General features: G+C 44.3%; 1 protein-coding gene across 1 annotated transcript; it reads right to left on the reverse strand.

Annotated features, from left to right (window-relative positions):
- Nucleotides 1-173: 173 nt before the first annotated feature.
- LOC115194992 (proline-, glutamic acid- and leucine-rich protein 1) lies at nt 174-24,832 on the reverse strand. Its single transcript, XM_029754893.1, has 16 exons — nt 24,654-24,832; nt 24,248-24,418; nt 23,298-23,447; nt 15,404-15,475; nt 11,602-11,818; nt 11,354-11,486; nt 9,677-9,764; nt 9,499-9,587; nt 9,046-9,159; nt 8,791-8,941; nt 7,587-7,746; nt 7,327-7,382; nt 6,998-7,222; nt 3,797-4,636; nt 2,551-3,549; nt 174-956 (listed from the first exon to the last, which is right to left on the reverse strand). Exons 1-16 carry the CDS (start codon nt 24,795-24,797, stop codon nt 858-860), a joined length of 3,708 nt encoding a protein of 1,235 aa, XP_029610753.1. The 5' UTR covers nt 24,798-24,832; the 3' UTR covers nt 174-857.

Consider the following 24,832-nt stretch of genomic DNA (forward strand, 5'->3'; position numbering starts at 1 on the left):
ACTCAACACACTTCCTGTTTTGAAAAGTACAGAGTAGCACGTAGGCTGAAAAAAACCCCTCTTATAGTGAAACCTAAATTAAGCATTCATACTAACAGTAGGGTGAGTTTTTACAGTAGGTAGTGAGTTCCCAAAGTCAAACTTCATCTGATACATCAAGAGAAACTTTCAGCAGTTGTCTTTCAAGTTTATTTATTTTATAACAAAAAAAATGGATACTGTATATAAGACCTCAAAAACATGAACATGATAGGTGACCAAAACCACACTACTACTAAAAGTACCACCACAACTACACTAAACTGTAGGATACCACACAGCAATACTGGAGAGCTGCAGTCTTTACTGCTATGTCTTTCAATCATTTGATGTCCAAGACTTTAAGGTTGATGTAAACTAACTGGTGTTTATTTTATATATATAATATGAATTTAATATGGAGTCCAGAGTGTATTACAAATGCTTTCACTTTCCTGGAAGTTGAAAGGTCATTTTTATTTCAGGAACAGTCCATTTCCAACATCTAAAAGAGTGTGGAAGTCGATTTTAGATGAAATAAACAAGTCATACAGAGACTATATGGTCATTTTCACATTGGAAATGTTCATGGTTTTCAACATTGTCTAAGCTGCAGGTTGGTAATGAATACATGTGTGAGACGGATGCCAAATGCAGCGGTAACTTTCTCAAAATACACAGGTTTTCCAGAAATTCTGATCGGAAGATTTCCTGCTTAGTCTTCGCAACTGAGATTTCGTGAAAACCTGAGAATTTTGAAACCTTATGTGAGACTATAAGAGGGGGGTAGAAATGAAGTTGTTCTGATGGTTTTGTGACGAAGCCATGGCTGGACATCTTTAAGAGGGGAGGTTGGATGCTGAGGGACCTTTTTCCTCGTCGTCCGGAGGGCAGGCTACAAAATCAGCCAACATGGACGCCATGACTTCTTCATCCAACTGAGCGAGTGTGAGATAGACAGAAAAAGAGAGAACAGAAAGAGAAAGCGAGAGAGACAGAAAGGGAGAGAACAAGAGCGGTTAGATTTACATTATTTTGTGGCTGAGGAACTGGACAACAGTCTATAACTAACATTTTGTATCTAAAAACAGATACTTGGTATACCGTGAGCTCCAAAAGTACTGGGACAGTAACAGTTGTTGTTTTGGCTCTGTACTCCAGCACTTTGGATTTGAAATGATACAATGACTGAGGTTAAAGTGCTGTCAGCTTTATTTGAGGGTATTTTCATCCATATCAGGTGAACCGTTTTGAAATTACATCACTTTTTATATATAGTCCCCCCATTTTAGGGGACGAAAAGTATTGGGACAAATTCACTTCTGTTTATTAATGTTGTCAAAAGTTTAGTATTTGGTCCCATATTCATAGCATGCAATGATACATCAAGCTTGTGACTCCACAAACTTGTTAGATGAATTTGCTGTTTGTTTTGGTTGTGTTTCAGATTATTTTGTGCCCAATAGAAATGAATGGTAAATAATGTATTGTGTCAATTTGGAGTCACTTGTATTGTAAATAAGAATAGAATACATTTATAAACACTTTTACATTAATGTGGATGCTACCATGATTACAGGTTGTCCTGAATGAACCGTGAATAACGATGAGTGAGAAAGTTAGATGCACAAATATCATACCCCCACGACATGCTAACCTCTCACCATTACAAGAACTAGGGAGGTTAGCGTTTTATATCATACCCCCACGACATGCTAACCTGTCACCATTACAAGAACTAGGGAGGTTAGCGTTTTATATCATACCCCCACGACATGCTAACCTGTCACCAGTACAAGAACTAGGGAGGTTAGCGTTTTATATCATACCCCCACGACATGCTAACCTGTCACCATTACAAGAACTAGGGAGGTTAGCATTTTATATCATACCCCCACGACATGCTAACCTCTCACCATTACAAGAACTAGGGAGGTTAGCGTTTTATATCATACCCCCACGACATGCTAACCTGTCACCATTACAAGAACTAGGGAGGTTAGCATTTTATATCATACCCCCACGACATGCTAACCTCTCACCATTACAAGAACTAGGGAGGTTAGCATTTTATATCATACCCCCACGACATGCTAACCTGTCACCATTACAATAACTGGGGAGGTTAGCATTTTATATCATACCCCCACGACATGCTAACCTGTCACCATTACAATAACTGGGGAGGTTAGCATTTTTGGGGGGACATGATATTTGAGCTTCTAACTTTCTCACTCATCATTATTATTCACGATTCATTCAGGATTATCCGTAATCATAGTAGCATCCAATTAACCTCTAATTAAATCTGACAGTCTGCACTTTAACCTTATAGTCATTATATCATTTCAAATCAAAGCCCTGGAGTAGAGACAAAAAAAACATTCACTGTCCCAAGACTTATGGAGCTCACTGTATCTACACACAAACCATGTCCAAGGAAGTCACTCATGAAACAATGTGTAGATTGTAAAATAAGCTAAAAGGCTTGGAATGTGATTGGTTAAGGATGGTCTGAGAAAGAGTTCTTACCTTTTTCTTCTCTGTGCCCTGTCCTGTTCCTTCCTCCTCTCCCTCCCTCTTCCTCTTTATCCCTCTCCCATCCTCTTCTCCATCCTCCTCTCCCTCTTCTCCTCCTTTCTCTTGTTCAGGCTCCTCCCCCTCTGTCTCGCTCGGAGCTGCTGATGGTTTAACTTCCTCTTTAGCAGAGTCCCCGCCCTGTTTAGCTGGTTCTTCTCCCTGATTGGATGGCTGGTCGCTGCCGCCCACCCTCACTTCCTGTGCAGGCTCCACCTCCTGTTTGTGTTGAGGGGCGGGGCCTTCAGAAGAGGGCGTTGCCTCTGGACGATCGGCTCCCTGCTGCTCACATGACCCCACTTCCTGCCCATGCCCCTCCCCTAGCTCCTCCCTCTCTTCCAGAGCTCCGCCCGTCACACACAGAATCTGAGGCATTGTCGGGTCGTTCATTCCATCAGCGTCATCCTCCTCTCCCTCCCTCTCTTCCTCCAGCACGCCGATGCTCTCTACCTCCTGAGCCTTCACCCCTTCTTCCCCATACACCCTTCTGTTAGTCCCCAGCTCCTCTATACCTCCTTCCATCTCTCCCTCCACACAGAATCCGCCCATCCCTCCATCCTCCGGCACTTCTCTGAGCACCTCTCCTTCCTCCCTCCCCATTCCTCCTCTCCTCCCTTCTCTGTCCAACGGCCTGATCTCTCCTTCCTCTTCCTCCTCTTCTTCCTCCTCTTCTTCCTCATCCATCTCCTCCCCCTCTTCCTCCTCATAGTCATCAAACTCTTCTCCATAAAACTCTTCTTCTTCATCGGGGAAATCGCTCCCTTCTTCCTCCTCTTCTTCATCCTCCAACCCCTCCTCATCCTCCTCCTCTCCCAGCTCATCCTCATCCTCCATCTCTTCATCCTCCTCCTCTTCCTCATCAGAGCTGTTGATATTAATAACAGAATGATCTTCCTCACTGGCCTGTTGCTGCTGTAGGGCTCTGCTGGGCTGAGCTAGCTGGTTCTGGAGCATCTGTAGACAGAGGTAGAACACTTTAAAGGGTTCTAACGCTGGTGCATCTCTAAAAACATCTGTCGGATCATGTAATGAAACAAGCAATGCATAGTGTAGAGAACCATTGTACCACATATCTTTTAAATAACCCAAAATATACTCTTTTCAGCTATTTAAATCTGGTGTACAAAACTAAACAGATCTACCGCTTCACAGACTTGCTTTTAATGAGATATCTATAACTCACATTTCTTTGTGATTTTACCTGTATGGGGAGACCTAGTGGTGTGGGTTGACCTGGGGCTGGTGGCTGGCCCTGAAGCAACATCTGCTGGAGCTGGGCTCCAGGGAGGGAGTCAGCCCCAACTCCTAGCCCCACAGAGGGAGCACCGAGCTGTGTCACGCCGGTGGAGTTGAGGGGGGGAACCAGAGAGGCTAGTGGAGCTGGAGGGAATGAGTTGATTGAGTTAGGAGCGGAGGAGGAGGGGAGGAGAGGGTGAGGGAGGGAGGTGGAGGGGAGGTCATTGGCGAGGGGGAGGGAGATGTCCCCGCCTGGGTCGTCCCCTGGACCGGGTACGGGGAGAGTGACCCCACCTGGTACTAAGGAAGACACGGGGAGATTGGCCACGGTGCTGGTGCCATCTTGGTTCTCTAACATCAGCATCCCCCGTGGGAAGATGACAACACTATCATCTGAGTCGCTCTCTAGTGAAATCTCCACATCCTCCGCTTCCTCTTTGTCGTAACGGATGAAGACGGGTCTCTGGCCCTCTGAGAGCCCCAGCCCTGCCAGCTCGCCCTGATGGGGGGAAAGGAGCAGGTCTCCTGGGGTAGAGCCCTGGCCAGAGAGCCCCGGAGGAACCAGAGACAGGTGGTTGTCCAGGGAACCTAGGAGGGTGTGGCCTAGGCCAAGTGAGTGTCGGCCGGGGAAGGGCCCTCCGAGGAGAGTGGGGAGGGTGAGGCTGGAGGCCTGGGAAGGGGTGAGGAGGGAGGCGGCAGGGCTGGGTTTGAGGGTGAGGGGGGGCAGGGGGAGGCAGAGGGATGGGGTGCGGGGGTGGAGAAGGGAGTTGCATATGGCCAGGGCCTCAGTGCAGAAGGAGGAGACCTGAGGAGAGGGGGAGAAACAGATGGAGAGTAAGATCAGTAAGCAAGTGCATTCCAACTGTCACTAGTCCAGTACATTTCACTATGGACACACATTTGCCTGAGCTAACAAAAAGGAGAAAATAACAGTACACGTGGAAAATACTCCTACGATATATACAAATCTTCCCAGAGTATCTCTAAACTTGTCTAACTAGTCAACAGACTGAGTTTAACATGACACAACTAAACTCTTGTTGACTCTCAAAACATTCCTTTTATTCACATTTCTCTATTTTGAAAGTTATACATCTTGAAAACTTGATTGCTGACCTGCAAAACATTTTGGGACTATATCAACAGTGGACGAATGAAAGAAACACCAAAAGATAGTTTGAGTAGCGTTTTCCTTTAAATACAGTGCATTCATAAAGTATTCAGACCCCTTCCCTTTTTCTACATTATGTTACAGCCTTATTCTAAAATGCATTAAATGAAAAAAAAAAATATATATATATATATATATATATATATATCAAAAAAATTATAATAAATCGCACCAATCTACTACACACAATACTCCATTATGACAAAGTAAAAACAGGTTAAGAATTTTTTGCCAAAAAATTATAAAAAAATGAAATACCTTATTTACATATGTATTCAGATCCTTCGCTATGAAACTCGAAATTGAGCTCAGGTGCTTCCTGTTTCCATTGATCATCCTTGAGATGTTTCTACAACTTGAATGGAGTCTACCTGTCGTAATTTCAATTGATTGGACATGACTTGGAAAGACACACACCTGTCTATATAAGGTCCCACAGTTAACAGTGCACGTCAGAGCAAAAACCAAGCCATGAGGTCGAAGGAATTGTCCGTAGAGCTCCGTGAAAGGATTGTATCGAGGCACAGATCTGGGGAAGGATACCAAAAAAAAAATCTGCAGCATTGAAGGTCCCCAAGAACACAGTGGCCTCCATCATTCTTAAGTGGAAGAAGTTTGGAACCACCAAGACTCTTCCTAGAGCTGGTCGCCTGGCCAAACTGAGCATTCATGGAAGAAGGGCCTTGGTCAGGGAGGTGACCAAGTACCCAATGGTCACTCTGACAGAGCTCTAGAGTTCCCCTGTGGAAATGAGATCACATTCCAGAAGGACAACCATCTCTACAGCACACCACTAATCAGGCCTTTATGGTAGAGTGGCCAGATGGAAGCCATTCCTCAGTAAAAGGCACATGACAGCCTGCCTGGAGGCCCATGAAGACTCTTAGACCTTGAGAAACAAGATTCTCTGGTCTGATGAAACCAAGATTGAACTCTTTGGTTTGAATGCCAAGCGTCACATCTGGAGGAAACCTGGCACCATCCCTAGAGTGAAGAATGGTGTGGGGATGTTTTTCCAGTGGCAGAGACTGGGAGACTAGTCAGGATCGATGGAAAGAGGAACGGAGCAAAGTACATAGAGATCCTTGATGAAAACCTGCTCCAGAGTGCTCAGGACCTCAGACTGGGGCGAAGTTTCACCTTCCAACAGGACAAGACACACAGCCAAGACAACGCAGAAGTGGCTTCGGGACAAGTCTCTGAATGTCGAAGCAGAGGTTGGATGGGCAGCAATGCTCCCCAGCCAACCTGACAGAGCTTGAGAGGATCTGCAGAGAAGAATGGGAGAAACTCCCCAAATACAGGTGTGCCAAGCTTGTAGCGTCATACCCAAGACGACTCAAAGCTGTAATCACTGCCAAAGGTGCTTCAACAAAGTACTGAGGGTCTGAATACTTATGTAAATGTGATAAACTATTAGCATAAAAAAAAATCTAAAAACCTGTTTATGATTTCTCATTATGGGGTATTGCGTGTATATTGAGGGGAAACAATTGTTTTTAATCCATTTTAGAATAAGGCTGTAATGTAACAATATGAGGGAAAAGTCAAGGGGTCCACAAACCCTGAGATGCCTTATTGCTGTTGGTTACAAACGTAATTAGAGGAGTAAAAATAAATGTTTGTCATACCCATGGTTTACGGTGTGATATACCACGGCTGTCAGCCAATCAGCATTCAGGGCTACAACCACCCAGTTTATAAATACGGGGCGTGTGTTATATCAGTTAGTGTGTGTGTATATTAGTATGTTTTTATTTCAAGTGTAATTGATGAGGCAGGAGAAATGTTTACTTGGTTGCTTAAACACAGACCAACAAAACACCAGGACATCGACAGAGCCGTGTGAGAGAGAGTCATACATTTAGCCCCTTACCTCCCCTTCTACTCTCCATACCTACCCTTCTACCCTCCCTCCCTCCCTCCCTCCATACCTAAAGGCTGCATCCAGAGTGTGTGTGTGGGGGGGGTCCCTGCTTGCATATTTCCCCCTACCTTCAGGCTCCTATCCCTGCGTCCGTGACTGAGTATGGACACCGTACAGGTGAGGGGTGGGGGCCATCGAGGTGGGGGCACTAGGACCAGGGCAAGGAGCAGACGGTACAACTCCCGACGAGGGAGGGCACTACCGTATTGACCACTAACAGCCCCGGTCCCACAGTCTCCCCCATGCTGCTGCTGCAGGCGTACACACAACGGGAGGACGACGTCGTGGAGACGCTGGGGGAAGAGAGAGCGCATTAACACACACACACACACACACACACACAGTAAACAAACACGATGGGGAAGGTTTATAGAAGAATACCACACACAGAACTGACCTTGTGTACATCTTCCTTCAGCAGAGTTCCACTGGTCAGTATGATCTGTCTCAGCGCTGCAAAGAAGGAGACAGAGTCAAATGGCCCTGTACTCTCACCACAGACTAGTCAAGATATCATTCACCTGTGATTGTCTGTAATGATACAAATATTCACTGGCAGCATGACTCAGAGAGGAAAAAAAAGACAACCAAAATCATTTATTTAGTTTACACTTCTCTAATCATGTAAATGCTTGAGATAAACCCCGCCCCTCTCACCTCTGAGTGCAGACACGCATGTGTCCTGATTGGCCAGCGAGTCTCCTTTCCTCTGGAGAGAGGCTCCGCCCCCGTTGCCCATACCCAATCCAGGCTTCCGGCTTTTAGGGCAGGGCTTGCTGGAAACCAGATCAGCCACTGTCGACTGGCCCGCACGGAGCTGAGGAGAGGGGTGGAGAGGAGAGAGAGAGGGGTGGAGAGGGGAGAGAGAGGGGTGGAGAGGAGAGAGAGAGGGGTGGAGAGGAGAGAGAGAGGGGTGGAGAGGAGAGAGAGAGGGGTGGAGAGGAGAGAGAGAGGGGTGGAGAGGGGAGAGAGAGAGGTGGAGAGGAGAGAGAGAGGGGTGGAGAGGGGAGAGAGAGAGGTGGAGAGGAGAGAGAGAGGGGTGGAGAGGGGAGAGAGAGAGGGGTGGAGAGGGGAGAGAGAGAGGTGGAGAGGAGAGAGAGAGGGGTGGAGAGGAGAGAGAGAGGGGTGGAGAGGAGAGAGAGAGGGGTGGAGAGGAGAGAGAGAGGGGTGGAGAGGGGAGGAGAGGGGAGAGAGAGGGGTGGAGAGAGGGGTGGAGAGGGGAGAGAGAGGGGTGGAGAGGGGAGAGAGAGGGGGTGAGAGAGGGGTGGAGAGGGGAGAGAGAGGGGTGGAGAGGGGAGAGAGAGGGGTGGAGAGGGGAGAGAGAGGGGTGGAGAGGGGAGAGAGAGGGGTGGAGAGGGGAGAGAGAGGGGTGGAGAGGAGAGAGAGAGGGGTGGAGAGGAGAGAGAGAGGGGTGGAGAGGGGAGAGAGAGGGGTGGAGAGGAGAGAGAGAGGTGGAGGAGAGAGAGAGGGGTGGAGAGGGGAGAGGGAGAGGGAGAGGGGAGAGAGAGGGGTGGAGAGGGAAGAGAGAGGGGTGGAGAGGAGAGAGAGGGGTGGAGAGGAGAGAGAGAGGTGGAGAGGAGAGAGAGAGGTGGAGAGGAGAGAGAGAGGTGGAGAGGAGAGAGAGAGGTGGAGAGGAGAGAGAGAGGTGGAGAGGAGAGAGAGCGGTGGAGAGGAGAGAGAGCGGTGGAGAGGTGGAAAGAAATAAGGGAGGTTGGCGTTAGTGAGGCAGTAGGAGGGTGAGTGAATAATGTAGGCCAGAAGCAGTGCACTACACTACATAGGGAATAGGTTCCATCTCAGAGCCATAGTAATGACCATCCTAAGCTTTCGCCTTGCCAATAAACCAATCAGATCTTATCACCCTCACAGAGTCCGCTCCCGGCGTGATGTCACCCAGCAGGTGGGCCAGTAGGATCTCGGAGTGGGTGGGGCTTCCCTGCAGCACACCAGCTGAGGCTCCTCCCACCTTGACCCAGAGTTCTAAGGTTTGGTAGAGGGACACTCGCACTGCACTATGGGTCAAAGTAGAAACACATAGGAAACAAATGAAGATATTTAAAAGTGTGTGTGTGTGTGTGTGTGTGTGTGTGTGTGCGCATGCATGCGTGTAAGTTACCTGAATGCTCTCTGTTGTCCCAGACTGGTTTCAGGTAGAGGGGTCCAGGCAGACAGAGTCTGAGAGAACAGTCTCTGTAACATACTTGAGTACTGCACCAACCCACTGCCTACACTGAGGAACATACAGCAGGGAGTAAGAAGAAATCAGTCACTAAGTCCACCAATGAATAAAACACACCCAATAAAATCACTTTCATTTTAAAAGCCAGCACTGGAGTACCCCGAGTACCAGATCTGTATGTGTTGTCATGCCAACGCATTGCTTGACTACAAAATGACAGCAATAGAGTTGGCATGAGCACAGCAGATGTGTCCTGCTGCATTATGGGGGTCGTTGCCTAGGCAACCAAAAACAAATTTGCTTGTTTTCAGACAGGTTTAGACTAGATGGGATACAGCTTGTCAGATTTGACCCAGCTAGCATTTGGGTTGCCTTCAGTAGGGTACTCACGCTGTGATGAGAGCTTGCAGAACCTTTACAGTATGGTTGTGTATGGAAGGTAACACCAGCAGTCGCACAGACCCATCACCTGTTAAATTCTGGAAGGCAAAACACACAGAGAAACACCAGTGGTCATACACCAGCTACACGGTCTCTCAGTTCTTATACATTCTGGAAGTTAACTCACTATGCTCTTGGAGCTGACGGCCAGGGCGCGACAGACCAGGTTGAGAACCTGCTGTACAGGCAAACGCACTGCAGTGGCCGGGTCCACACTGAGAGAAACAAATCACTGTCAAACACTTATCACTTACATAAACAAAATGTTTGGGTTTTTTTACTTGGAAAAGTGACTTTTTGGTTCAAATAGAAGAGTAGAGAAATAAAGGTCAGAGTGTGTATGTTTGAGTGTGTTAACCTCTTCGCTATAGGGGGCAGTATTTTTACGGCCGGATGAAAAACGTACCCAAATTAAACGGCCAATTTCTCGGGCCCAGAGTCAAATATTTGCATATTATGAAGTTTCTAAAACTGTTTGAATGGTGTCTGTGAGTATAACACAACTCATATGGCAGGCAAAAACCTGAGAAAATTCCAAGCAGGAAGTGGCCTGTCTGAGAATTTGTAGTTCTTCTTTTGATTCTCTATCGAAACTACAGTATCTGTGGGGTTACGTAGCACTTTCTAAGGCTTCCATGGGCTCTCTAAAACCTTCAGAAAGCGGATTGAGCCTTCTCCTGTCTCTGGGCAGAGTATAGTAGCTCAGTTTCTCAGTGGTCTGCCTGGTGACAAAGATTGGATATGTGCGTTCACGCGACCACGCTGTTTTTTCTTTTCCTCTTTGAATGAATACACTATTGTCCGGTTGGAATATTATCGCTATTTTACGAGAAAAATACCATAAAAATTGATTTTAAAACAGCGTTTGACATGCTTCTAAGTACGGTAATGGAACATTTTGAATTTTTTTGTCTCGAATTGCGCTCGCGCGTTACCCTTTGGATAGTGACCTGAATGCACGAACAAAACGGAGGTATTTGGACATAACTATGGATTATTTGGAACAAAAACAACATTTCTTGTGGAAGTAGCAGTCCTGGGAGTGCAATCTGACGAAGATCAGCAAAGGTAATACCACTTTTCTAATACTAATTCTGAGTTTAGTGAGCCCCGAACTTGGCGGGTGTCTGAATAGTTCACCGTGATGGCTGAGCTATGTACTCAGAATATTGCAAAATGTGCTTTCGCCGAAAAGCCATTTTAAAATCTGACATAGCGATTGCATAAAGGAGTTCTGTATCTATAATTCTTAAAATAATTGTTATGTATTTTGTCAAAGTTTATGATGAGTAATTTAGTAAATTCACCGGAAGTTTTCGGTGGGAATACATTTTCTGAACATCACACGCCAATGTAAAAAGCTGTTTTTTGATATAAATATGAACTTGATTGAAAAAAACATGCATGTATTGTATAACATAATGTCCTAGGAGTGTCATCTGATGAAGATCATCAAAGGTTAGTGCTTCATTTAGCTGTGTTTTGGGTATTTGTGACATATATGCTTGCTTGGAAAATGGCTGTGTGATTATTTTTGGCTATGTACTCTCCTAACATAATCTAAATGTTTTGCTTTCGCTGTAAAGCCTTTTTGAAATCGGACAATGTCGTTAGATTAACGAGAGTCTTGTCTTTAAAATGGTGTAAAATAGTTGTATGTTTGAAAAATTGAAACGATTGCATTTTTGACGTTTTGTATTTCGCGCCACGCTCTTCCATTGGATATTGGCGAGGCGTTCCGCTAGCGGAACCCCTAGATGTAAGAAGTTAAAATATTATATACACTGGAGGAATGTGCACCTACCTGAGGGTGTGTTTGAGTGCCAAGCAGACACCTCTGTATCTGTGTTGGAGCTGGAGGAGGACGAGGGGGTCTGTGTCGTCCAGAGGAGGGTAGGGTAGCTCTACACCTGGCCCCTCATACGGCACCATCCCTTCTAGACAACAGAAGAGAGCGAATCACATCAGATACTCATAACATGGATGAGCAACACACTGGTCTAAGACCACCATGTTGTTCCAAGATTTCAGTTCATAGAAGTGTTCTTTTACCGGACTCTGTGCCCTGGTAGAGCTGTGCCAGCATGCCATTGGCCGAGGCCAGCAGGCAGTGAAGCTGATTGGTCCATCCCTCGGCTGTACGCCCGACTCCCACTCTCTCCAAGACTCCGCCCAGACAAGGCAGACGACCATAACACTCACACGCCACGTCTTGGACCTCAGGGTTGACACTGTCCATTTTGGATAGGAAACAGGCACCCAGCTTGTCCTGTTGAAGACTAATTGTCAGTGAAGAGGAAATTCCACAGCAGTGGAAGGGCAGTGAAAGTTGATTAAAAAACTTGATCAAATGTGTATTTATTTTTAAAAAAATTGGGGGGGGGGGGGGTTACAGGTACATTATCCATTTCAAATGATAAGTTTATAAAACATGTAAGCTACCACTCAAAAGAAAATAATGGGGTAAGAAAGAAAGCTGAATAATTAATTCAGTATGAACAGGAAAATAAAACATAAAAAGAAGTGGGCCTCCATCCTTAAAATGTCTCGAACCATTACTATCCATGATATCGGTGAGGGGACGTATTCCACATTTGGACCAAAAGGCCACCATCCAGATCGCAAGGCATTGCTACCCGGATAAAGCACTAAACAAACTTCAGTTAGTGCTAAATACGGCTGCTAGAATCCTGACTAGAACCAAAAAATGTGATCATATTACTCCAGTGCTAGCCTCCCTACACTGGCTTCCTGTTAAGGCAAGGGCTGATTTCAAGGTTTTACTGCTAACCTACAAAGCATTACATGGGCTTGCTCCTACCAATCTTTCCGATTTGGTCCTGCCGTACATACCTACACGTACGCTACGGTCACAAGACGCAGGCCTCCTAATTGTCCCTAGAATTTCTAAGCAAACAGCTGGAGGCAGGGCTTTCTCCTATAGAGCTCCATTTTTATGGAATGGTCTGCCTACCCATGTGAGAGACGCAGACTCAGTCTCAACCTTTAAGTCTTTACTGAAGACTCATCTCTTCAGTAGGTCCTATGATTAAGTATTGTCTGGCCCAGGAGTGTGAAGATGAACGGAAAGGCTGGAGCAACGAACCGCCCTTGCTGTCTCTGCCTGGCCGGTTCCCCTCTCTCCACTGGGATTCTCTGCCTCTAACCCTATTACAGGGGCTGAGTCACTGGCTTACTGGTGTTCTTCCATGCCGTCCATGGGAGGGGTGCGTCAGTTGAGTGGGTTGAGTCACTGACGTGGTCTTCCTGTCTGGGTTGGCCCCCCCCCCCCTTGGGTTGTGCCGTGGCGGAGATCTTTGTGGGCTATACTCGGCCTTGTCTTAGGACGGTAAGTTGGTGGTTGGAGACATCCCTCTAGTGGTGTGGGGGCTGTGCTTTGGCAAAGTGGGTGGGGTTATACCCTGCCTGTTTGGCCCTGTCCGGGGGTATCATCGGATGGGGCCACAGTGTCTTCTGATCCCTCCTGTCTCAGCCTCCAGTATTTATGCTGCAGTAGTTTATGTGTCGGGGGGCTAGGGTCAGTCTGGAGTATTTCTCTTGTCTTATCCGGTGTCCTGTGTGAATTTAAATATGCTCTCTCTAATTCTCTCTTTCTCTCGGAGGACCTGAGCCCTAGGACCATGCCTCAGGACTACCTGGCATGATGACTCCTTGCTGTCCCCAGTCCACCTGGCCGTGCTGCTGCTCCAGTTTCAACTGTTCTGCCTGCGGCTATGGAACCCTGACCTGTTCATCGGACGTGCTTGTTGCACCCTCGACAACTACTATGATTATTATTATTATTTGACCATGCTGGTCATTTATGAACATTTTAACATCTTGACCATGTTCTGTTATAATATCCACCCGGCACAGCCAGAAGAGGACTGGCCACCCCTCATAGCCTGGTTCCTCTCTAGGTTTCTTCCTAGGTTTTTGGCCTTTCTAGGGAGTTTTTCCTAGGGAGTTTTTCCTAGCCACCGTGCTTCTTTCACATGCATTGCTTGCTGTTTGGGGTTTTAGGCTGGGTTTCTGTACAGCACTTTGAGATATCAGCTGATGTACGAAGGGCTATATAAATACATTTGATTTGAAGGCATTATTGTGAAATAATGGAGTGTGGGCAAGCCATTTTGATTCCCAGTTACATTGTTTTTAAATGTTGCACCAAATAGAAATGTGATCAATAATAGGACCAAAGTGAAGTTTACATTGTTTATGGGATATATCAGTGAAGACCACCTCTTCCAGGGACATAGGAGACACCATAGTACATTGTTTATGGGATATATCAGTGAAGACCACCTCTTCCTGGGCCATAGGAGACACCATAGTACATTGTTTAAGGGATATATCAGTGAAGACCACCTCTTCCAGGGCCATAGGAGACACCATATTTCTCTTTATATTCAGCCAGGGGGCAGAAGAGTAATGTCTAAACCAATTTAGGATGGAGAGAAATTCTAGTGCCGGGAAATACAATTCAAAGTTTAGTCCTCCAACATCTTTCCCTCTTTGCAAGTTTGTTACTTTTATCCGGGTTGGCTTACATGTCATATACATTTTAAACTGCACTATGGATTTTATCCTAACAGCCAGAAGGGGGACTAGGGAAGCATTGAACTACAGACATTCAGCCTTGGTAATATATTCATTTTAACAATCCATATTCGGCTGGTTAAAGCAACTGGGATATTAGTTCATCTACTGAGGTGGAATTTTATTGATTTGAGCGTTCTAGGGAAGGAACGATATCTATTCCCACATATTTAAAAATGGGAAAGGATTGAGATTCCATAAGTAGAGATGGAGTCCTCCAATCGGGGGGGGGGGGGGGGGGGGGGGGGGGGGGTAGGGCAGATCTGGTTAGATGTATTTTAGAACTTGAGATGGAGATAAAGTATTAATACCAACACCTTTCAGCCCTTAGCCTTCATCAGAGGGGTATACTACAAATCAGGATCAATGACTTAGCTGCTAACTTGGATAAACAACTTCTGGTTTTGGGGTTCATTAAAGAAAGCTAAACGTGGATATATGTTTTTGGTTGTTGAGTTAATTAGACCATGCCCATGATAAGCTTACCTTTCAAAAAAGTAATTTCCTAACAGCAAGTTAGCTGGCTTTCTCCTGCTTCTTAGTGTACCCCTCAGGGCTGCTTCTTAGTGTACCCCTCAGGGCTGCTTCTTAGTGTACCCCTCAGGGCTGCTTCTTAGTGTACCCCCCAGGGCTGCTTCTTAGTGTACCCCCCAGGGCTGCTTCTTAGTGTACCCCCCAGGGCTGCTTCTTAGTGTACCCCCCAGGGCTGCTTCTTAGTGTACCCCCCAGGGCTGCTTCTTAGTGTACCCCCCAGGGCTGCTTCTTAGTGTACCCCCCAGGGCTGCTTCTTAGTGTACCCCCCAGGGCTGCTTCTTAGTGTACCCCTCAGGGCTGCTTCTTAGTGTACCCCTCAGGGCTGCTTCTTAGTGTACCCCCCAGGGCTGCTTCTTAGTGTACCCCCCAGGGCTGCTTCTTAGTGTACCCCCCAGGGCTGCTTCTTAGTGTACCCCCCAGGGCTGCTTCTTAGTGTACCCCCCAGGGCTGCTTCTTAGTGTACCCCTCAGGGCTGCTTCTTAGTGTACCCCTCAGGGCTGCTTCTTAGTGTACCCCCCAGGGCTGCTTCTTAGTGTACCCCTCAGGGCTGCTTCTTAGTGTACCCCTCAGGGCTGCTTCTTAGTGTACCCCTCAGGGCTGCTTCATAAGAACACCAATTGGCAGAGACAGAAATACAACACAGCGTCTTCCAAACAAACAGAATAGAAAAAGACAAGCATCTCATGTGTAATCTAATGAATGGGGGACGTCTACTACTCACCCTCAGGGAGCCACAGGCTCGGGGGTAAAAGGTCATACATGCTGTCATCCCCTCCATGGCAGCTAGGTGAAACTGGGACAGACAAAAACAAGTATTTTCCAACCTGTAACTACAAGTAGGAGTGTGGTGGTTATGAAATACCGCCAGCCAGGTTATGGTCATGCTAATGACTGCCCTCTCACGGTAATTGACCGTTAATTAACATAAACACGTTTAGCATCTCCAGGTCTCCACACATACACGCCTCTGATGCACGCCTTTGGAACATCTACATTTAAAAAAAAGTTAAATATATATTTATTATAAAACGTCACAAAGAAATCCATTATTTATTTTAGTCAGGTCTAAAGAAACATTATGTGAAGAAAATGTATTTTAGAAGAACAGAATGTGAGTTGTCCTACGGTATGTTATCTGGCTATGCTCCATTCTATAGGCTGTAGACTTGTTTATTTATCAGACTAGATACGGTATGTTATCTGGCTATGCTCCATGATATAGGCTGTAGACTTGTTCACTTAGCTGACAAGATATGCTTATAAGTCCTGTGCCATTATTTTATATTAAGAAGAATAAAATTGAACTTAGCTGAATAAAATATAAATTATATTTTTCCCATTCCGGAGTGGGTGGCTATGTTGAGCGTGAAAGTGATCATTTGAAACAGGTCCTATACGCTAGATTTAGAGTTACTTGGCAACTTTAGTTGTGAATGATACAAACCTTAGAATGTCTTAGAAATCAGAACATATATGTGGGCTGCATGATGCGACTACAGGCTATTGTCTAAATAAAGAGTGGAAATAAAAGCTTGGCTCTGTTCCTCGTCTCAGGCTGCACAGCTGTTCTCTCATCAAGTGATCATATTTTCACCCATCAGATTATTTTCAATTTAAATCGCGTCTATACTAATATGTCAAATTTGTTTCCATTTAGAATGGCCCATTATCAAATGGGTAGGAAAAGGGCAGGGGGAAAAAACATGTAGTGAACAGCAAAAGAGTGGATGGAGAACGCTTTCCTGCAGTTGAATAAATCATGCCTGTAGGCTACTCTGGTTTTATAGTGAGCAGCTGAAAAATATGCCTTAAATATATTAGCAGCTGGGATCCTCCTCTTGTTAGTGAAAACCATCAAAACTCTGTTTTCACACGGCATTGCATATAGAAATGTCTAGGCTTATAAGAACACTTCACGTCAAGCATCAACTGCTGGGCGATAGGTGATGTTCCACCAAAACTCTACACATCATGGGCTCTCCAACCACATTGCTGTGGTTACCCAGTGTTTCATTTGGGAAAGCAGGTGAAATGTGTTCCAGAAACATTGTACGTTTCCACATCTAAACAGGTTTAAATAAACTACTGACAGCCCCTCTCTCTGCATCCCCTAGAAAGGAATGAAGGAGAGAGAGAGAGAAGGAAACGCACAGTGGTGAGATATTACATAGCTAAAGGTAAAGCGTTTGATTTGATTTAAAGCGTCAGCCTAATCATTATGAAAATATTTTAAAAATGCCCAAATACAAGTTCACTACAATTGTACGCTAATTCTGTAAGCCGCCCTGAACAATCAACGAACCAACAGCATCACCTATCCTATTCGTTCTCTCCCAGACTCAAGGATAGGTCGTTTGGAGTGTAGCATAATGTAACCAGTCCATCCAGAACGCATAATAATACAGCCCACACTCAAAGGGGATTACTAGAATTGTTTATTTTTACAGTATAGTTTAGACCAATTATGTACCAAAGACATCTTAAATCTATGTGCGTAATATGCAGTAGGCTATTAATAAGGTACATATTGTATATAAAAAGGCACAATCATTCTTTTAATTCAGTTCTCTCTTTTGGGGGGGGCTTGGGTGTACGCAAAAGCTCTAACATGTGTATGGATACTACAGAGATACAAAATAAGAGGAAAAACAAAAAGAACTTGAGGAACTTATTCAAGAACGATCTAATGTAATCTATTACAAAAATAAAGCAAACTGGATGGAATATGGAGAAAAATGCACAAAATTCTTCCTGAATCTCCAATACAGGAACGTTAACAAAAATAATTTTCAGAAACTCGTTACTAAAGACGGAGTCATCTATGATTCTCTGAATGATATTTTAAAAGAGGAAGCTAATTATTTTAGGCAGATGTTCTCTTTTCCGTCTCATCCTTTCCCACTAAATGAAGATTATGGTAAGGAATTCTTTCCAAATAATATAAAAAAATGGAAAATTAACAAATGTATAGAAAGATCAGTGCGAAGGCCAAATTACAGAGGAATAATTTTTTGAGGCTATTAAATCCTTTCAGTCTGAAAAACCCCCAGGGCTTGATACCGGTAGAGGTATATCAAGTATTTTTTGATATACTAAAAGCTCCATTGTTAGATTGTTTTAACTACTCCTATAGAAATGGTAGTCAGGTACACAGCAGGAAGGTCTGATTTCTCTATTATTAAAACAAGACCCAGATGGCAAATATAAAGACCCAGTCTATCTAAAAAACTGGAGGCCCCTTACACTTCAATGCTGTGATGCAAAAATACTAGCAAAATGCATAGCACTCAGAATTAAAAGGGTTTTACCAGGTATTGTTCATCCTGATCAGACAGGTTTTTTACATGGACGATACATTGGAGATAATATACGACCACTACTAGAAATAATATAACATCATGAAACATAAGAAGCCAGGAATGGTATTTATAGCGGAGTTTGAAAAGGCATTTGATAAAGTAAGACAGGATTTTATTTATAAATGCCTGGATTTTTTCAATTTCGGTAATTCTCTTATAAAATGGGTAAAAATAATGTTTAGCAACCCCAGGTGTAAAATAGTAAATAACGGCTACTTCTCAGAGAGTTTTGAATTGTCAAGAGGAGTTAAACAAGGGTGTCCGCTGTCACCATATCTATTCGTTATGGGCATCGAAATGCTAGCTATTAAAATCAGATTCAATAACAACATTAGACGATTGAAAATCCAAGGCTTAAAAACAAAGGTGTCCATGTATGCCGATGGCTCAAGTTTTATATTAAGTCCACAAGCTAGATCCCTGCAATGTCTCATTAAAGATCTAGATAACTTTTCTGTACTCTCTGGACTAAAACCTAATTATGATAAGTGTACAATATTACGTATTGGATCCTTAAAAAATACCTTTACATTGCCCTTCAGTTTACCTACAAAATGGGCTGATGGTGAAGTAGACATACTCGGTATTCATATCACAAAAGATATAAATAAGCTCTCCACAATGAATTTCAATAGAAAACTTGTAAAAATAGACAAGATCCTGCAACCATGGAAAGGTAAATACCTGTCTATTTATGGAAAAATTGCCCTGATTAACTCCTCAGTCATATCTAGTAGTCTTCCCTGTGGCTCAGTTGGTAGAGCATGGTGTTTGCAACGCCAGGGTTGTGGGTTCGATTCCCACGGGGGGTCAGTACAAAAAAAAAAAATGCATGAAATGAAATGTATGCATTCACTACTGTAAGTCGCTCTGGATAAGAGCGTCTGCTAAAATGACTAAAATGTAAAATCTCAGTTTACGCACTTACTTATGGCGCTGCCTACTCCTGATGATTCGTTTTTCAAATCATATGAGCAAAAAATATTTTGCTTTATCTGGGACGCTAAACCAGACAATAGAAAACGTGCCTATCTATATAATGAATATGAATTGGGTGGGTTGAGATTATTAAATATAAAAGCACTAAACCGCTCTCTAAAAGCTTCACTCATTCAAAAGTTTTATTTGAACCCTAAATGGTTCTCAAGTAGATTACTAAGAAAAGCTCATCCATTGTTTAAAATGGCCTTTTTGCCTTAGTGCAGATTGAAAAAAGTATTAAAGTATCTCTTTTTTAAACAAGCATTGCAGAGCTGGCTACAATTTCAATTTCATCCCCCTGAAAAGATAGAACAAATATTATGGCTGAACTCAAATGTGCTGGTTGATAAAACACCTGTATTTATGGGAAAGATGTTTGAAAAGAGTTTTTGTTCTTAAATTATATTGTAAATTGGAATGGTAGAGTTATGTCCTTCATGGAGTTATCAGAATTGTATGGAGAGGTCTGCTCAATCCAAGAGTACAACCAATTGATTACCGATTGCCCCAAAAATGGAGGCGGCGGGTGGCAGCGGGAGGAGGTAGGGAACTGGTCTGTCTGCCCAATATAAAAGGATCAAAACTGGCAGAGGAATAAAAATTGCATAAATAGAAAAGTATACCAGTTTCATTTGAGGACCAGGATGTTGACAACTGTGCCATACAGATGGTAAAATAGTTGGGAAGAGATTTTTGATGTACCGATTCCATGGTACAGGGTGTATGAGTTGATATATAAAACAACGCAAGATTCAAGACTTCATGCTTTTCAGCTAAAATGATTATATAGAATTCTTGCCACCAACAAAATGTTGAATATTTGGGGCATAAAATCATCGAAGCTCTGCAGATTTTGTTGTGAGGATACAGAATCAATAGACCATTTATTTTGGTATTGCCCTCAGGTAGCCTGTTTCTGGTCTCAGGTTCAGGAATGGCTGAAATGCACAGCATTGATCTAAAATTGACCCTAGAAATAGTACTGTTAGGAGATCTGGAGAGACCGGGTCAGTTGATTACTAATATACTAATACTCTTAGTAAAAGTATTTGTCTTCAACTCACAATCTGTTAATTCTATTCGATTAGATAGATTGAAATTGTACATTAAACATCACAGCATAGTTGAAAGATATGTGTTGCGTAGAAACACGAAGTGGGTGGCCAGCAGAGATAGATGGGATGGGCTGAGGGAAGCTGAGGGTTGGTATGCGGAATTGGAGACAAGTGGGAGTGGAGTTGCTGTGTGAGAGATAGAATTATGGTCAAAGATAAAAGTACATTTAAAAAATTCAAATAAGTCATAATAAAAAGTACATTTGAATGATACTAAGTGGCAGTGTTTTTACAACTACAGCTGTCCCTCGAACGGTGAGGAACAGCTATTGGGGAACTGTTGGGGGATATCGGAGGGTTCGGGTTCATGTTTTTTGGCCTGGTGGTAGATCTGTCAACGTGCCCTGGAGCAAGTCATTGACCCTGGATGCTTCTGTGTGTCGCTCTGAATGGGAATCTGTTGGATGACTGGTATGATGTAGTTATTGAGCGCCTTCACTGCGAGTATATTGTAACTTTCGAATATTCAGTAAATAATACACATTTTAAACATGTGTATGGATGTTCTACATGCAATGTCTTAAATGCTTTGAATTAATCATCACTTTAGAAAGAGCTGTCCATTCCGTTGTGTTTGCCTTTGAAAACAACACCCACAAGGAACATGTTTTCCCACTCTGTTTCAACCCGTTGTTGAACTTCTTACATCCAATTCATCAACCACAGTGGGGTGACTTTTAAAAGCAAGATACTGTTTAAGATACGTTTTTCTATTGAAATTACATTGATGTCAGAGTGGTTAGAGGGACAGTAGAGCCCTGAGTACCAGACCATTAGGACCTGATGATTGTTAGTGAGTTGGGTTCTACTAACACATGTCAGAGTGGTTAGAGGGACAGTAGAGCCCTGAGTACCAGACCATTAGGACCTGATGATTGTTAGTGAGTTGGGTTCTACTAACACATGTCAGAGTGGTTAGAGGGACAGTAGAGCCCTGAGTACCAGACCATTAGGACCTGATGATTGTTAGTGAGTCGGGTTCTACTAACACATGTCAGAGTGGTTAGAGGGACAGTAGAGCCCTGAGTACCAGACCATTAGGACCTGATGATTGTTAGTGAGTTGGGTTCTACTAACACATGTCAGAGTGGTTAGAGGGACAGTAGAGCCCTGAGTACCAGGCCATTAGGACCTGATGATTGTTAGTGTGTTGGGTTCTACTAACACATGTCAGAGTGGTTAGAGGGACAGTAGAGCCCTGAGTACCAGGCCATTAGGACCTGATGATTGTTAGTGTGTTGGGTTCTACTAACACATGTCAGAGTGGTTAGAGGGACAGTAGAGCCCTGAGTACCAGACCATTAGGACCTGATGATTGTTAGTGAGTTGGGTTCTACTAACACATGTCAGAGTGGTTAGAGGGACAGTAGAGCCCTGAGTACCAGACCATTAGGACCTGATGATTGTTAGTGAGTTGGGTTCTACTAACACATGTCAGAGTGGTTAGAGGGACAGTAGAGCTCTGAGTACCAGACCATTAGTAGAGCCCTGAGTACCAGACCATTAGGACCTGATGATTGTTAGTGAGTTGGGTTCTACTAACACATGTCAGAGTGGTTAGAGGGACAGTAGAGCCCTGAGTACCAGACCATTAGGACCTGATGATTGTTAGTGAGTTGGGTTCTACTAACACATGTCAGAGTGGTTAGAGGGACAGTAGAGCTCTGAGTACCAGACCATTAGGACCTGATGATTGTTAGTTAGTTGGGTTCTACTAACACATGTCAGAGTGGTTAGAGGGACAGTAGAGCTCTGAGTACCAGGCCATTAGGACCTGATGATTGTTAGTTAGTTGGGTTCTACTAACACATGTCAGAGTGGTTAGAGGGACAGTAGAGCCCTGAGTACCAGGCCATTAGGACCTGATGATTGTTAGTGAGTTGGGTTCTACTAACACATGTCAGAGTGGTTAGAGGGACAGTAGAGCCCTGAGTACCAGACCATTAGGACCTGATGATTGTTAGTGAGTTGGGTTCTACTAACACATGTCCAGAGTGGTTAGAGGGACAGTAGAGCCCTGAGTACCAGACCATTAGGACCTGATGATTGTTAGTGAGTTGGGTTCTACTAACACGTGTCAGAGTGGTTAGAGGGACAGTAGAGCCCTGAGTACCAGACCATTAGGACCTGATGATCATTAGTGAGTTGGGTTCTACTAACACATGTCAGAGTGGTTAGAGGGACAGTAGAGCTCTGAGTACCAGGCCATTAGGACCTGATGATTGTTAGTGAGTTGGGTTCTACTAACACATGTCAGAGTGGTTAGAGGGACAGTAGAGCCCTGAGTACCAGACCATTAGGACCTGATGATCATTAGTGAGTTGGGTTCTACTAACACATGTCAGAGTGGTTAGAGGGACAGTAGAGCTCTGAGTACCAGACCATTAGGACCTGATGATTGTTAGTGAGTTGGGTTCTACTAACACATGTCAGAGTGGTTAGAGGGACAGTAGAGCCCTGAGTACCAGACCATTAGGACCTGATGATTGTTAGTGTGTTGGGTTCTACTAACACATGTCAGAGTGGTTAGAGGGACAGTAGAGCCCTGAGTACCAGGCCATTAGGACCTGATGATTGTTAGTGAGTTGGGTTCTACTAACACATGTCAGAGTGGTTAGAGGGACAGTAGAGCCCTGAGTACCAGACCATTAGTAGAGGCCTGAGTACCAGACCATTAGGACCTGATGATTGTTAGTGAGTTGGGTTCTACTAACACATGTCAGAGTGGTTAGAGGGACAGTAGAGCCCTGAGTACCAGACCATTAGGACCTGATGATTGTTAGTGAGTTGGGTACTACTAACACATGTCCAGAGCGAATAGGAGGAGATTACCGTGACTCAACGGTCACCTGGAATTTGACTGTGGTCATGGCTGACAGTGTGGCGGAAATACGGTCACTGCAACAGCCCTACCTACAATCTGAAATATTCTACAACAGAAAATAAATCTTGCAGATTTTGCCACCATCACAATTTGCTTCAAATGGTATCCTTCAGCCTATGCAATTATAGTGCTTGAAGCGGAATTAAATGTGTCGGTACTCATCATATTTTACAGCCAATATTCCATACGAACTGCTGGTAATGAAGCTGTTGAAAATTAGGAGGTGCCAGAACTCAGTAACAATGTGTACTGGCCCAATTTAAGCGTTAGTCTTACCTCAGACTTGAGGCCTAGCAGGGAGGTGAGGATCCCCAGGATAGAGTTGAGGCCCACCTCCCTGGCCAGCTCAGGTAGCTGGGAGGAGTACTGGAGCAGGTCCTGGAGAACACCCACCGCTAGCTGGATGGACGGGAGAGGGGCCTGGGACTTGGGGAGAGGGAGAGAGAAGAAGAAGAAAAAAGTGTGAAATGGAATACATTTAGCCCAGGAGTTGAAGACCGTAGCAAAACGTTTGGATTATTACAAAACATTTTTCAAAGGAAAACTCTAGGAACCAAACGGAACCAAACCTACCTGAATTTGTTTAATAGAATCTGTTGTTTTTGTTGCAAAAATGTATATATATTTTTTTACATTTGGAGTAAACGCTTTCCGTTGCAAAACGTTGTGCTACGGTCTGCGACTAATTAATACATTTACATTTTAACATTTAAGTCATTTAGCAGACGCTCTTATCCAGAGCGACTTACAAATCGGTGCATTCACCTTATGATATCCAGTGGAACAACCACTTTACAATAGTGCATCTAAATCTTTTGGGGGGGGGTTAGAAGGATTACTTAATCCTATCCCAGGTAATACACCCCAGCTCTTTCTGACGTCCCCATGATTTCTGATGAGAAAGCGGTGTTTTATTTCTTTGTGTTGTGCAGGTTTGATTTGTCTCATTGTGAATGTTTTGGACTGATGTAGTTACTAGCTACAGTACCTGTATTTCTTAACCAAGGGGTGTACTTATCACGCTGATTCTGTTGCAAAACGTTTAGTTTTTAATTGGACATATTCAGGTAGGTCCTCATTTTATTACGTTTGTGCTGTTTGCATCCGTTTGGTGCTGAAACAATAAACAATTACCATTGCAAGAAGTAATGAATACAGATGTTTGCCATAGGTGTGTTTATGGTCAAAGTCTACAGGTGTTTCCAGTCCATACATGTGTGTCTTACCTGTATGACCTGCTGTAGGGACCTTAGCCAGGACAGACAGTGTTGCTGGAACACATCGCTAGAACTATCCTTGACCAACACTGACAGCAGACACAGGCCCTCAAACCTGGTTTTGCTGTTTCCGAGTTTGGCATTGCTGACTCCCACGAGACCACCAACTGCTGCGGAACTCTGGGGGTTAGAAGCCGAGCGAGAAGTAAGTGACAGCAATCAGGCGATCGACCCAACTATACACACAGTAGAAGCACAACTTCAATAGAGTTAGCTATGTAGCTATGACACAACAGTAAACGGGGAAAACAAAGACTAACACGAGTCCATTGCATTGAGACAGATGCTACGGGCTGGAGCGCCGATGGGATGCTGCCATCCGCGGCTACTTCCAATAATAGCTGGCTAATTTTACCTGAGTCGAAACCACTCCATGCTCCCGGTAATTTGCTAAAAGTGCAGGTAAATATTCGGGCCGCTGCTCTTTCAGAACAGACACCAGACCCTCGGTTAACCGCATATTGGCGGGGCCATGCATCCAAGCCGCTGTTGCAGCCATCTTGCCACTTCGCCACGCTATAACGTCATCATTGT

This window comes from Salmo trutta, chromosome 5, assembly GCF_901001165.1.
Source record: "Salmo trutta chromosome 5, fSalTru1.1, whole genome shotgun sequence".
Lineage (NCBI taxonomy): Eukaryota > Metazoa > Chordata > Actinopteri > Salmoniformes > Salmonidae > Salmo > Salmo trutta.